General features: G+C 52.2%; 1 protein-coding gene across 2 annotated transcripts; it reads right to left on the reverse strand.

Moving 5' to 3' along the window:
• Positions 1–1,178: 1,178 nt before the first annotated feature.
• LOC146772145 (cold-inducible RNA-binding protein-like) lies at positions 1,179–5,591 on the reverse strand. 2 transcript variants are annotated; one of them, XM_085639062.1, is made up of 7 exons: positions 5,454–5,591; positions 4,577–4,684; positions 3,692–3,913; positions 3,516–3,606; positions 3,329–3,393; positions 1,399–1,491; positions 1,179–1,291 (listed from the first exon to the last, which is right to left on the reverse strand). In XM_085639062.1, the coding sequence occupies exons 2-5, from the start codon at positions 4,677–4,679 to the stop codon at positions 3,330–3,332; spliced, it is 480 nt and encodes a 159-aa protein (XP_085495188.1). In that variant the 5' UTR covers positions 4,680–4,684; positions 5,454–5,591; the 3' UTR covers positions 1,179–1,291; positions 1,399–1,491; position 3,329. The 2 variants fall into 2 exon arrangements, with proteins under 2 accessions (XP_085495188.1, XP_085495187.1); XM_085639061.1 differs by having other exon boundaries at positions 1,399–2,998.
• Between the last annotated feature and the right edge of the window lie 9,720 nt (positions 5,592–15,311).

The following is a 15,311-nucleotide window of genomic DNA, read 5'->3' on the forward strand; positions in this document are numbered from 1 at the left end:
GCTTTAAAGCCAGTTCCCGCCGTATGCGAGCTTGGTCTTCACACGTTTGACCCTCCCATGGAGCAAGAACCAAGTACTTGTGCGCCTGCACTGCTCGTTTTTGGTGATTTGTGTCTGTGTGCCTTCCATACCCCAGCCCATTTAACTTTTACTGACACTGTCCACTGGATGCCACACTGCTCACCACCAGCCTATGCTACTGCACCATTCTAATTTATAGCACTGTCTACTGCCACTTAACTGTGCACCTTTCATCACTGCACTGTTCGTGAATGTACTCTACACCAGTCCACTCCTCTGCACAATGCTACACCACTGCTGCAAGTTGCAGCACTCTACACATCTGCCATGTAGACCACCCAACACCACTGCAGGTCCCTCCAACCCACTTGGAGATGGGACTACACCATGCCACTCCACACCACCCTACTTAACGGCACTCCACATGTAGACAGTAATTATACCAGAGCTGCTGGCCTGGCAAGATTAAAGTCCAGTTAGTGGCAGAGCCCAATGCTAGGGTTTCAGATTACGTCATCGGCAGAGTAGGAGTCTCTTGAGATGGAAACCGGCACCTGGACTTTCCATAAAGGTACGGGGCACATGCATTACCTAGTGTAGTTAACTCGGTGGTGGGCAAGGATAGCATGCCTTTGCAAGCAGTCTTCTGCAGCACCGTCTAGAGCCCAGCAAGCCGCCACCCTGCTGCTACATACCACCTACAGATGTACACCCAGCTCGAGGCAGTGCGGCAATACCGCCCCAGCAACATTAGGGGCGAAGTAGGCTACGGGTTGGGGGGGGGGGGGAGAGAACAGGTGTACGGACGTCTCCATAGACTGCTTACGGCTTTCATGTTAGCTCTTTCGGAGTACCTTCGATCTTTAATTGCTGAACGGGTGTTCACCACTGGGCAGAGATGCAAACAAGTAAGGGGCAGATATACAAGTCCCTTGCGCCAATTTTCCCAACAAGCCCCTAAATAATTCAAGTGCTAGAGGCGTCAGTGCCCCCAGGCAAAGGGGACGCGCTGTCGCTGCCCCACACCCCAGAGATCAGGGTGCGCACCCTCCGCCCTACAAATTCAACCATCGCCCCTGTGCAGTAAAAGGAAATCAGTTAGTCGCCTTTAATTATGCGACAAAAGCTTAATACTAAACTTTAAGCATGTACGACAATTTAAATGTATAAAAATAGTTTTATTTAAAAAAATATAGCTCTAGAATACAGTATAAACACTCCAGAAGTCCTCGACGTCACTGGCGATTCTCCTCGGGTGCAACTCGGAGGACTGCAAGAAGAGAAAGAGCCGTCAGTTCATTGCAGGAGCAGAGAGCACAGGGCCGCGGCCCACAAAAGCAGACAACTGACCACCGCAGGCGCTCGCATAAGACTCACCTTTGGGGGGAGCGACGGAGCGAAGGAAAGGCTTCTCTGCCACTTCAAGCTGCTTCAGTGCAGTCCCGTCCCGCGGCCTAGCGCTTCGGTGCCCTGAAATGCAGAAGGGACATGTGAACTAGGCGCTACCTCGTCAGCACAACCCCCACCCCGACAATAGATAGTAAGGACTCGGACCCCCACAGATGAATCATCGGCCGTCAAGCAGGCCTCGTTAATAAGGACAGAAAGGGGCTTCATGCTCGCATTAGGATCTCGGAGGCTTTCATCTACAGGGGATGCCACAGAACAGAGTGAATGAGCTCAGAAAGATGCGATGAAGTTACCTCGAGGCACCCACCGGGCTACTGTCGCACATGAACTAGCCAAGAGCTGCTTTTCGTCAAGAAATCTGCGGCACAACACTTCTTCGGCATGGACAGCGGTGTTCGAGCTATCGGAGGATTCAAGTTTAGGCATTCACAAACCACCCGCACATCCTGCTGCTGATCTGGCTACATCTGTGCTCAACTAGACGTGCCCCTTCCACGCTGGCCCAGCCAAGCCCACCCTAGGTGTCCCACTAGACATGCCCCTTACACGCTGGCCCTGCCCACCCAAGCTGGCTATAGCGGTGCTTAACTAGACATGTTATCTGCGCTAGCCCAGCCCACCCTTCAAGGAGACGCCTCTATGGTACCCATCGCGCCCCCTTAAACCCTGGCTACAGTGGTGCTTCACTAGCCATATACACTACAGTCCACCCACCCTCCCTTTCAAAGAGGACTTATGCTACCCGGCGAACCCAGGCTAAGTGTTACTATATCAATGACGAAGCCATTCCATAAGAGGCGCTTCCATCCCGTACAATAGAGAAAAGGCATTCTCGTGTTGAACCCCTTAAAATCTATCGGGTTACTAAAGGGCCGGCTTACCCCAGAGCAGAGGGCGCTTGTCTGGAGACAAGTCCTATAACACTAGTCCAGCCTCCTTGCCACTGGCTAGCCCTGGACTAACGCTGAGCCGCTTGTACCTCTAGCCCCACTACACACTAATCTCTTCAAGTAGCCGCCAAAGCGCAATGCTGGTGTTGTGCAACGAAGGGAAATGCCAGGAGAACGTTTCTTTTTCAGATTTTTAATTGGGCTTCGTGAAGCCGATGAAATTCAGATACAAGAAATCCGTAGTCACTTCAATACAGCATTAAAGGAAAATACTTTCAGTACAAAATAAAAAAAGGAGGTCGAACATTGAACCTTAATAAAGGTTGTATGCTGGCCGCCGGGCCCAAGTGAAGCCAGCTCTGAGTGTGCCAAGGAGGTGTGCCCTTTTATTTACAAGCGCCGAGGCTGCACCCGCCTTGGCACTGAAGTCCATAAAACTGATAAATAAACCCCGAACAGTAACAACTCATTGCTCTTCGATCCAGAAAATAAAGTGCCCCCAATGTAAAGTAACTGGCTCATGAACGAGGACGCTAGGATGAACATTGAACAGTATTAGCTAAAAAAATACTATTGCAGGTGGACTATGAGAACGAATCAGCGAGGCTCCATAACTCTCTCTAAATACAGCCATTGGAAGGTCGATCTTGAGTCAGGAAGGGTAATATCGTTGTGAGCTGAGGACAAGAAGCAGGCACAAAGTTGTAAAGGCACTGAAAGCAAACTGGCGGTCTCATAGCAGCATTGTAGATTTAAAATTCCCAAAAATCGGACTGGAGATAAGGCCCATACCACAGGTCCTTTAAATTCCCAAAATCGGACTGAGTGAAGGCCCATACCACAGGTTCCCAAGGGCAGCTGGTTGGTCTTATGTACTCAATATTCACATGAGCTGAACATGCATTAAGAGGGGGTTTAAATGAGTGGAAGAGTTGCGCCTCCAGTAAGCGGCCAACGGTGGGAGCCCTCCCCGAGCCCTGGATGGGGGAGAGGGGAATGAGGGTTACCTTAGCTGTCGTAGCTGTCTCTGTAGGAGCCTCCGGAGCGGTCGTATCCACCTTGACTCCTGCCGCTGGAGGGAAGGAGATTAAGATTAGCGCCTAAATCTACTCATAACACACCCCAGCGCCGCCAGACCTTGCCCCACCACCTCACAGCCCAGGCATTCGCCCCTACCAGCGCACAGCCCCTCACCTGCTGTAGTAGTCCCTGGAGCCCCCGTATCCGCCGCCGCCGTAGCCTCCGCTGCGGGACTCGAAGCGGCTGCTGCCATAGCTGTCTCCGCCTGGGGAAGGAAATTAAGACGGTTACCGGAGTCCGGGCCTCACAGAAACCCCCTTCCCGCACCCATCACAAGCCCCGCTGCTCACCACGGCCTCGGCCTCCACGGAAGCCCCGTCCGGACGAGCCGCCCCGGTAGCCTCCTCGGCCGCCGCGCTCAGACTTGCCGGCCTGGTCCACGCGGATCTGCCGCCCGTCCAGGGTCTTGCCGTTCATGGCCTGCAGCGCGTCCTTGGCGTCCTCCTGGTTCTCGAAGGTGACGAAGCCGAAGCCCCGGGAGCGCTGCGTCTCGCGGTCCTTCACCACGACCACTGCAGGAGGGAGAGACGGGGTCAGGGGACTGCATACAGGGGAACAGGGACACCCCGACAATGGACACCCCCGGGGGCTAGGGTCTGCAGACAGGAGGATCAGGAACACCGACAATAGACCCCCCCCCGGGGGGCTGCAGACAGGAGGGACAGAAACACCGACAATACACCCCCGGGGCTAGGGTCTGTAGACAGGAGGGATAGGGACACCCCGGGGCTGCAGACAGGAACACCCCGACAATGGACACCCCCGGGGGCTAGGGTCTGTAGACAGGAGGGATAGGGACACCCCGGGGCTGCATACAGGGACACCCCGACAATGGACACCCCCGGGGGCTAGGGTCTGCAGACAGGAGGATCAGGAACACCGACAATACACCCCCGGGGGCTAGGGTCTGTAGACAGGAGGGATAGGGACACCCCGGGGCTGCAGACAGGAACACCCCGACAGTAGACACCCCCGGGGCTGCAGACAGGAACACCAACAATACACCCCCGGGGGCTAGGGTCTGCAGACAGGAGGGACAGGGACACCCCCGGGGGGCTGCAGACAGGAGAGACGGGGACACCGACAAAAGACACCCCCGGGGGCTAGGGTCTGCAGACAGGAGGTATAGGGACACCCCGACAATAGCTAACCCCGGGGGCTGTGGCCGCACTCACCTTCCGCGATCTGCCCGTACTTGCTGAAGTGCTGCTCCAGGTTCTGCTCGTCCGTGTCGAAGCTCAGGCCGCCCACGAACAGCTTTCCATCATCGGACGACATGATTCCTGCGGGGAGAGAGAGAGGGGGGCGTCAGACAACCGGACCAAGGGCGGAGGACCGCGCGGGGACAAGATGGCGGCCGAGACAAGATGGCGCCGGGGACACAGCGCAGCAGCCCCCGCAGACTGCACCGTCCATCCACCCCTAGCCGGAGCCTCTCAACCACCTCCCCGATCCCACGTCCACCAACCGCCCCCGGGAACGGGACACCGGTCTATCTCCAGATCAGACATGCGCGGCCGAGGCTCACCCATCGTCACCATCCACCGCTCGGAGCCACTCGTCCATCTCCCGGGACGGGGAAGATGGACCTCCCCGACCCCATAACAAACCGCAGGCCCTACGGGAACCTACATATCTCGCACTGGGCCCCTCCGATCCATCGCCCTAATCGCCCCGAGCCCACCTCCCCTCCTGGGCCATCTCCCACCGCATCGGTGACACCTCCACCCCTCGCGATCCTACATCTCTCCCACTGGGGCCCTCTCATATCCAGCCCCGATCCTACATCCACCCCTCGGGGCCTCTCGTCCGATCCCACCTCTACCCCTCGGGGCCTCTCGTCCGATCCCACCTCTACCCCTCGGGGCCTCTCGTCCGAGCCTGGGGCCTCTCGTCCGATCCCACCTCCGGGCCTGGGGCCTCTCGTCCGATCCCACCTCCACCCCTCGGGGCCTCTCGTCCGATCCCACCTCCACCCCTCGGGGCCTCTCGTCCGATCCCACCTCCACCCCTTGCGGCCTCCCGTCCACCTCTCCAATCCCCGGTTCTTACCAGATCGAGCAGCAGACTTCACCGAGGTTCTACGTTTCAAAGAAGATGGTGGATGGTTGCTGCGCACCGCCCGTTATATACCTCCACTGCAGGCACGCGCATCGTAAAGCATACGTTCGAACTGACGTCACAGCTTGGGCGCTACCATAACCGCTTAGAGGGTTCCCTGCAGTCTTAACACGTACGCCAAGCGCACAAAGTCCTTCGCGGACTATTAGACTATTTTTTAAAATTAACCAGGTGGTAGATAATTTAGGCTTGTCAGTCAACGGATAGAGAGCGAGCCACGAAGATAGTGGTATCGTCCATACGCACTAAATTAAGGCCTTTGAATAGAAATATTCATGAGCCCGCCTTTGAGCTCTGTGATTGGCTCCGTTGGCCGGGCGCGCGCCTTCCTCCGCACTGCGACAGTCTCTGCGCGAGACAAAAGGCGACCGGCGCCATCTTGTGGAGTAGCACGAGGTGGAACCCGGGGCCCCACCCATAGGGGGCGCCCTCACTCTTGCATGGGGCCCTGTGACACCATCCATAGGGGGCGCCCCTCACTCTTCCATAGGGCCCGGTGGCATCAGCCATAGGGGGCGACCCTCTATTTTCCATAGGTCCCTGTGACACCACCCATAGGGGGCGCCCCTCAATTACAAGGGTCCCTTTGGCATCAGTCTGAGGGGGGTGACCCTCACTCGCCCATAGGTCCCTGTAGCACCAGCCTGAGGGGGGTGACACTCACTTTTCCATAGGGCCCTGTGGCATCAGCTTGAGGGGGGGGGGTGACACTCACTCTTCCATAGGTCCCTGTGGCATCAGCGTGAGGGGTGACACTCACTCTTCCATAGAACCCTGTGGCATCAGCCTGAGGGGGGGGGGTGACACTCACTCTTCATAGGTCCCTGTGGCATCTGCGTGAGGGGGTGACACTCACTCTTCCATAGGGCCCTGTGGAATCAGCGTGAGGGGGTGACACTCACTCTTCCATAGGACCCTGTGGCATCAGCCTGAGGGGGGTGACACTCACTCTTCCATAGGTCCCTGTGGCATCAGCATGAGGGGGTGACACTCACTCTTCCATAGGGCCCTGTGGCATCAGCCTGAGAGGCGTGACACTCACCCTTCCATAGGTCCCTGTGGCATCAGCCTGAGGGGGGTGACACTCACTCTTCCATAGGTCCCTGTGGCAGCCTGAAGGGGACCCTCACTCTTCCATAGGGGCTTGTGGCATCAGCCTGAGGGGGGGTGACACTCACTCTTCCATAGTTCCATGTGGCATCAGCCTGAAGGGGACCCTCACTCTTCCATAGGGCCCTGTGGCATCAGCCTGAGGGGGGTGACACTCACCCTTCCATAGGTCCCTGTGGCATCAGCCTGAGGGGGGTGACACTCACTCTTCCATAGGTCCCTGTGGCAGCCTGAAGGGGACCCTCGCTCTTCCATAGGGCCCTGTGGCATCAGCCTGAGGGGGGTGACACTCACTCTTCCATAGGTCCCTGTGGCATCAGCCTCAGGGGGCGACCCTTACTCTTCCATAGGTCCCTGAGGGGTGACCCTCACTCTTCCATAGGTCCCTGTGACACCAGCCTCAGAGGGCGACCCTTACTCTTCCATAGGTCCCTGAGGGGTGACCCTCACTCTTCCATAGGTCCCTGTGACACCAGCCTGAGGGTGACCCTCTTCCATAGGTCCCTGTGACACAAGCCTGAGGGGTGACCCTCCCTCTTCCATAGGTCCCTGAGACACCAGCCTCAGGGGGCGACGCTTACTCTTCCATAGGTCCCTGAGGGGTGGCCCTCACTCGTCCATAGGTCCCCGAAGCATCAGTCTGAGGGGTGACACTCACTCTTCCATAGGTCCCTGTGACACCAGCCTGAGGGGTGACCGTGCCTTTTCGATAGATCCCTGTGACACCAGCCTGAGGGGTGACCCTCATTCTTCCATAGGTGCCTGTGACATCAGCCTGAGGGGTGACCCTCACTCTTCCATAGGTCCCTTTGACACCAGCCTCAGGGGGATACCCTTACCCTTCTATAGGGGACCATAGTGTCCATGTGACATCGGCCTGAGGGGGCGACCCTTTCTCTCTACGAGACTGCTGTACTTAGGAGCGGGATAGGAATTTAGGAGGGCGAATCTCCTTGATGAAAGTATCACAATAGTAGTCACCCACCCCTGAACAAACCATGAGGCATGGGGTCTCTCTGGATTAGAAAAATTACCTTTGATTTAGCTATGAGAGTTAGGTCTTTTCCTTTACAAAAATTAGATAGACTAACATAGGGATCCTAATAAAAGCTCTGATATTATTTTATGTTTTGTTAGACAAATTTGAAAAGCGCAGTGGTTACCCTAGAGCAGATGTCTTCAAACTATTTCGGTCTGAGCCCCCCTTAAGCAAAATGTTTTGAAGTTTTCCCCCCTCCTTCAAAACTATATGGCAAGGATTTGGGGAGTGGGAGGGATGATCACAGGGGGCAGGGATCATGAGACCATTTCAGGTGTGCTTTACTGTAGCTCGTAATCCACACTAAATCTGCAGCACCAATCAAGAACAGAATTGACCACAAACACTACTGCCCATAATTGGGGTGCTGTGGGCCCCAGTGCACTCCACCAGCTGCACTAATGATGGCTGTAGCCCTGAGAAACAAGCTATTTCCTCTTCTTTCATTCCTTTTCCACCATGTCTGACCATCACTTCAATCTCAAAACAAGTCCAGGCTCTATCTGAAAGAAAATTATCTACTGCATGCTTCCCCAGTTATTTTGCACCAATGGCGTCATATGTCCTAATGCTCGTAAGGAAAATGAGCCCCCATGCTCAAATTATATTGTAAAACATTCATAATTGTGATGCAGTGGGCCCCTTGGCAAAAGTGTCATTGTACGTGCTTCACTAATATTAGCTGCTGCCTTGCTGTCGCTTCTAACCGTTCCCAACATGGGATCCCATCTCACACCAACCCTCTCCCTCCCATCCCTCTTCACCCTCTCATCTCTTTGATGCCCAAATCAAGGTGTCGCCTCTGTTTAATGTCCTCCCTCCCTTGGGTCATTGCACCAAGAAACACTGGCACAGGAAGTGTGCCCTAGAGCTCTTATGCAGCTGCAGCATCAAAGATGCCCACAGCTCTGCAAAGCAGGCTGTCTACTCAGCTGGGCTAATACGTATAGGTCAGATGCCCAGAGCAGGCTTTCTCAAAAAATAACCACACTAATAGCACATTTATCCCCCCTCCTTCCGCTACTTGGGCACTGTTCCGTGCGGAACAATGGTGTCCTGGGCCCTAATGCTAGCAAGAAATATGCACCCCATGTTCTTTTTCATAGCAAGACTGTCATAACTGAGATCTAGTGCCCACTCACAGAGTGTGTGTGGAGTGGGAGGGCTCATGTGCTGCAAAACAGATTTAAAACTAAAGAAGGAACATGCCTTCTCACCAAGGTACCCCTTACCTGAAAGAAATGCAAATGTGTGCAATGGTTGGAGCCAGTGTAGGCTTTAATTAATAGAGTCACTCTGTTTCATGGTGACAAACATTTATTCTTTCTGAGAGGTAATATATGTGTCCATTAAAAGGAGTGTACCCTTTTAATGGGCATATATAAAAATATTTACGTTCGGTATAGTTTGGATTCTTATCACTAAAATGTATATTTTTAAAGCACTTGTTTTTATCTTAATCAGTATTTTGCTGCAGTCTTTTATACATTGTAATACAATTTTAAAACATTGACATTCACAGTGCTTTCTGTCACAGACTGGGACCTTGTAGCACTATTCCTCACTACACCAAGCAGGATTTAATTCTGTGACTCAGTCGTCACACACGAAGACAGCTGCAGTGATCACATTAGCTAACAGAGGCTCCATAAGGTAAAATAGTATATTTCCTTTTGGTTAGTTTAACTTGCATTTACTTTTCAACTAAGGTGTGTGAGTCTTTATTACAAATATATTTACATCTTCAAAATAGAACATACATTAGATATTGCATTTTACAAAATGTAATGTAGTCTCGCAGATACTAGGATGTAGTTTCTATGACAAACCAGATGTCTAACTGCTGCTCCAGCAGGGTGGGGCCCATAACACCAACACTCATACGTCTCACTCGAATCTGCACACAGGAGGAAGAGAAGCGCTGGACATGTGGGTGTAGGAGAGTAGGGTCTGCTTTCTATGTTCACCCCCACTTTTTGCTTTTGCTTCACTGGTTTTCGACTTAGATGTGGCTGCGGGCCTGCCAATCAGACCCACAGCCCAGCTGTTCTCTCTCTAAATTTATACTATGTATTTTAGGTGCATAACCCAATTGGTCACCTTATTGGCCCCTGTATAGTGTACCTTAGGTACCCATGGCATAGGTGTACCCTAGGCCTACCAGGGGCTGCAGCATGTATTGTGCCACCCCTGGCGTGGCCTTCCATTATGACACAACTGACTGATCACTCAGCTGGGGCAAGGTCGTGTAATCACCCCTTGCTTAGGTGTAGTATTCCTATACCTACCTTATATATAGACACATGTGTACCTATCAGCCACTCCTATGGCAGGCCTTAACAATCCTGGAGGCAGAGTGCTTGGTAACATGTGAGATGGTGCTCTAGCATGAGCTGAGCCTGTCTGCAGCTTTCGGAACCATGTCCTTATAGCTGTTCTATGATATAGCCTACCATATACTCTTAAAGTACCTTATAATCTTAAACGGTTATGGTAACTATGGTTTGGCTTTATCAAAACATGTCGTGTAAGGTGTCTAACACTTTGTAATAATACCCCCATACCATTTCTGGCAATGAGGATATTATTCCTCCCTTCTAGAGGGAGAAGACATGTTGAAACCTACTTACCCGGTTAAAGTTAACCAGAGCCCCAGCATCACAAAATGGATGCTGCTGCCACAGACACAAGTGTGACCTCCTGCTGCTGGGAGTCCTTCCAGCGAGGGAGGCTTGGACAATAGGTTTCCTGCCTTGGGAGGTGCGAGCACCACCCCAGACAGGACTTAGTGTATTGGAGCAGGGAGGGATGAAAGAAACTAGACACTGCCTGGGGCACACAAGGTGTCCCATGCATAGTCCAGTTCAAACCGGCGCTGGGGCACTCCAGCCCCAGCTCTTGCGCGAAACTGGACAAAGGAAAGGGGGTGTAACCACTCCCAGTCCTGGTCCCACCCATAGGAGGGACCTTGCAGGTAGCCCAGCCCACTAGGCCAGTATATCAGTAGGTAGCTGAGCCCTGCTAAATTAGATTAACCTGAATCTGCAACTTGAACAGAAACTCTGGACCTTCGACATTCGACCTCAGGAAGAAGACTGAAGAAATCTCCCTTGTGGCCAAGGAGTGACCACCCTGGGCAACCAGGCACCATCCAGCGACCGCTGCTTGCTTTGCGACTGATCCTACGAGGGACGACTGCAGAGACTGACCAGCGCAGAGACTTCTAGACACCTCTGACCCAGATCCACATCTGCAGCGAAGCTGAGACCCGTGGAGGCGACGAGGGACGTGGGACCGGCAACTTGGGAAAAGTGGCTAGTAACTGACTAGCGCGACTTCTGAGACTTCCTCGAGGCTGTGCTTGGGGAATTGAGAAGCCCCAATCCCGAGCACTATCTGCAAAGAAGATCAGCTCCCCACACTTCACGTGTTCTGCGTGGGGCCCTTCTGCACCTGAGTTGCTCGACGTGTTGTCCGGTTGCTGGCCCGTTGGCCAGTGACCTCTGCGATGACGAACCTTTGATTTCATCTTGCTGGTCCGGCTCCTCCAGACTGGCACCGCTTCTCTGTGAAAGAGAAGCACCCCAGACCTTCCTGGTCTGCACCAGAAGCAAGTCCTCCATTCTGCGTGGGTTCCGCTTGCCAAGGCTTGTTGGGTCCTGACTCGACATCGACGCCGCCGACAGCAAGAGCCTTCGTGGGACAGCACACTTCCTGGTCCTGGTCATCCTCGACGTCTCCTGGTACCCGTGGCTGCTGCGACAAGCTTCACCTCTTCACCTGCATCTGCACGACATCGCCTGGTTCCTTCCTGGTTCCTTCCCGGCTTCTGGCTGGTGACCTAGACTCTGTCCCTTCTGCTTGCAGGTATCCTTCCTTCTTGATTCCATCCTTGGGATCCACCGGACACTCTTCACTGACTGCCTGTTAGCAACTTTCCTTCAGGCATCCATAGGAGTCAACGACGAAACCCGAAGCAAGTTCACACCTATGCACCCACAGCCCGTGGGCTAGGTAACTTGAGTACTCCGGGCTCACAAGGGTATTGACTATCCTAGGGTCTAGTTTCCAAGTCTCGACTTCCTAGCTATTCCATAAGTGTCCTAAAACTGTTAATTTCTAATAACTACTATTTCTATCAACTTTTACGCATTACGCGTGAGTGTTTCCACTCTGCACCTGAATCCCGTGGGCCTCCCACTTCCTAACTGTTGGTAGTATAGTGTAGCCCCAGCGATTCCCTAGGCCTAGGCCTATCCTGTGTTCGTGACAGTGGTTCTTATACCACTTCTTTAGTATATGGTTTGCGTGGCCCCTAGGGCCTAACTGTATTACTTACCTGTGTGACGTAATGTATGCTTAAATAAGACTGTGTTGTACTTACCTCGAATCTCATAAAGAGTGCTGAGGGTTTGACTAGAATAAATACATTCTATTTTTATATATATCTGTTATGGTGTCCTTTCATTTGGTATTCAAGGGATTACAAATGGTATAACAGCTGGCTTCACATGCCATACAGAGTTAAGCCTAAGACTGCTCTTGTCCATGCTACAACTAGGATAGCTGGTCTATAAGGTTGACTTTACAACCAATCACCATAAGGGTTGTTTGGACTGATACAAGGTGTACACTAGAATTAGTGACATCCTATATCAGGCCAACTTCTCACATTGGTGAGCAGTGGTTGGGATCTGAGCTTGCTGTTGTAATACCATTGTAATCTTGAGATACTAAATTGAAAAATCACACAGATATTGTTAGGTACATATAACATAGATTATAAATACTTAAGTCCTACTGGACTTAGTTGTTGTAGGTTGAAGGGCCTAGCACACCCTGACTACAACTACTAGAGAGGTTTAGTAGATACAACTAGTGTAGGTAGGTGCACACACCACACCCTCACTAGATCATGTCTCTGAGAGGAGATCAAGATGATACTCTCTCAGGGGAGGGCCTTCCTAGAAAGATACCCTCCAGATATGATACCCTAACTTTTCAGGAGATGAGACAATTGTGTACCTCCAGAAAGTTACAACAGGGTGCAAACCCTACCCTCATCTATCTAATGGAGCTCCTAGAAGAATATGATATTCAGAAAGCCTCCCAAGATGGTACCCTAAGTACCAATGAGGGCCTACCCTCTACAGGAGATTCCCCTCACCATACTTATACAGATGAGTCAGAGGAGACTTCAGAAGAAGAGGTAGAAAGCCAGGTTAAAGTAGGAAGACTTAGCCAGGCTAACTTAAGCCTACATGGGAGTCTGAATGGGGTCCCCCCATTCAGACCCTCAGGTGGACTTAAGCAGAGAAGCAGGAGAGGAAGATTCCCCTTCAAGGGAATCAATCCACTCCCATGTCTCTAATAGCTCCCATGCCTCTTCTCACAGGGGAATGACTTCCCCCCAGAGAAAAGAGCATCAGGCCAGAATGAGGGAAGCCAATCTGAGGATTGAAAGGGGAGAACTTGCCCTTGCCAAAGAGAAGCTTGCTCTGGCCAGAGAGCAAAAGTTAAGTGGGTTAGATCCCACTGGTGGCAGCAATATCCCTAAGAATAGAGACAGGACCTATGATAATAGAAACCTGAGCAAGATTGTCCCTCTCTACAAGTGTGGGGATGACATCCACAAATGGATAACTGCTTTGGAGAGAGCCTGCAAAGTACAGCAGGTACCCCAAAGTCAGTGGGCAGCTATCTTGTGGCTCTCCTTCTCTGAGAAAGGTAGAGACAAGCTCCTCACGGTTAGTGATGAGGATGCTGACAATTACACTGTCCTGAAGAGTGCTCTGATTGATGGGTTTGGCCTAACTACTGAACAATACAGGTTGTTGTTCAGGGATACCCAGAAGACACAGACTCAGGACTGGACTGACTTTGTAGATTGTGCCACTAAGGCTGTGGAAGGCTGGTTATTGGGTAGTAATGTTAAGGACTATACAGGATTGTATTATTTGATCATGAGAGAACAAATCCTTAATAACTGACAAAACCAGCTGTTGCATCAACACTTGATTGACTCTGACCTAACTTCTCCCCAGGAATTGGGAAAGAAGGCAGATAGGTGGGTCAGGACTAGAGTTAAGCAGAAAAAACAGAACCAGGGTGGTGATCAGAAAAAGGCAGACCAGAAGGGTAATGATCAGAAACAAACAGACCAGAAGTCTTCACCAGGCCCCCAAAAGGCTCAGGGGGAGGGTGGTCCCAAAAAGGATAAAAAGAAAGATGGCCAAAAGAAACCATGGTGCAACTATTGTAAGTCCAACTCACATTGGTTTAGTGAGTGCACCAAAAAGGATAAGCCCCCAGCCACCATTGCCCCTAAGGCAACTGTACCCCCTAGTTCAGCTGTAAGTGGTGGTTCCCAGCAAAAGGGTGTAGTAGGGTTAACCCTGGGAACTGAGGAGGATTCTGGCCTAGTCAGAATACCTACTCAGGCTGTTCTGATCTGTGATGGGGACTTAGCTTTGTCCTCTACTGTAGGCCCCAGTAACCTGGGCAAGTACAGACAGACTCCTTTTATTAAACAAAGAATGGCTCAGGCCTACAGGGACACTGGGGCTAGTGTCACAATGGTGACACCTGCCTTTGCGGACCCTGGACAGATCATGCTATGTGAGAATTACCTAGTGACCAACGCTAGCAATGCCACTACCTCCCATAGTGTGGCTATTGTTAACTTCTCCTGGGGAGGGGTAACTGGCCTCAAGAAAGTTGTGGTAAGTTCAGACCTTCCTGTAGAGTGTCTGTTGGGAAATGACCTTGAAACTTCAGTTTGGTCTGAAGTGGAGTATAGGACCCATGCAGAAATGCTGGGGATAGATGCACATGTCCTTGCTGTGACCAGGTCACAGGGTGAAAAGTGTAACACGGAACAAGTGCTGGATCCTGGGACAATGGACCAGACACAACCCAAGAGAAAGAGCAGTAGGGTAAAGGCTGTGCCTTCCCCCCTGCCTCAGGTTGGTGGATCAGCCCTCACAGGAGGATGATTCTGAGAGCCCTGAAGGAACTGTCCTAGAAGAACTGGAACCTGATCAGGTTGAGTTTCTTGGGACAGGGGGACCTTCAAGGGCAGATCTGAGGCAGGCTCAATTAGACTGTCCCTCTCTTGAACCCCTCAGACAGCAGGCTGCTGCTGAGGCTGCAGGGATTGCTCAAGGTACCCATAGAGTGTATTGGGATGAAGGGCTACTGTACTCAGAGGCTAGAGACCCCAAGCCTGGTGCGTCCAGGAGGTTGGTCATACCATTGAGTTTCAGAGGCTTCCTTCTTACCTTGGCCCATGATATTCCCCTTGCAGGACACTTAGGCCAGAACAAGACTTGGGACAGACTTGTCCCTCACTTTCACTGGCCTCACATGTCAGAAGATACCAAGGAGTTTTGTCGCTCCTGTGTCACCTGCCAAGCCAGTGGCAAATCAGGTGGCACCACAAAGGCCCCCCTCATACCACTACCTGTGGTGGGGGTTCCCTTTGAGAGAGTGGGGATAGACATTGTAGGACCAATGGACCCCCCTACAGCATCTGGGCACAGATTTATACTGGTGATAGTGGACCATGCCACCAGGTATCCAGAAGCTATACCCCTGAGGACCACAACAGCACCTGTTGTGGCAAGAACCCTACTTGGAGT

Source organism: Triturus cristatus, chromosome 12 (assembly GCF_964204655.1).
Source record: "Triturus cristatus chromosome 12, aTriCri1.1, whole genome shotgun sequence".
NCBI lineage: Eukaryota > Metazoa > Chordata > Amphibia > Caudata > Salamandridae > Triturus > Triturus cristatus.

What these genes read in the sequence shown, in the direction of transcription:
- LOC146772145 (XM_085639062.1), bottom strand. Translation starts at nt 4,679, where the DNA reads ATGTCGTCCGATGATGGAAAGCTGTTCGTGGGCGGCCTGAGCTTCGAC. An exon ending in GTACGGGCAGATCGCGGAAG is followed by an intron (nt 3,914 to 4,576) that starts GTGAGTGCGGCC and finishes TCCCTCCTGCAG; the next exon opens with TGGTCGTGGTGAAGGACCGC. An exon ending in CCGTGGAGGCCGAGGCCGTG is followed by an intron (nt 3,607 to 3,691) that starts GTGAGCAGCGGG and finishes TTCCTTCCCCAG; the next exon opens with GCGGAGACAGCTATGGCAGC.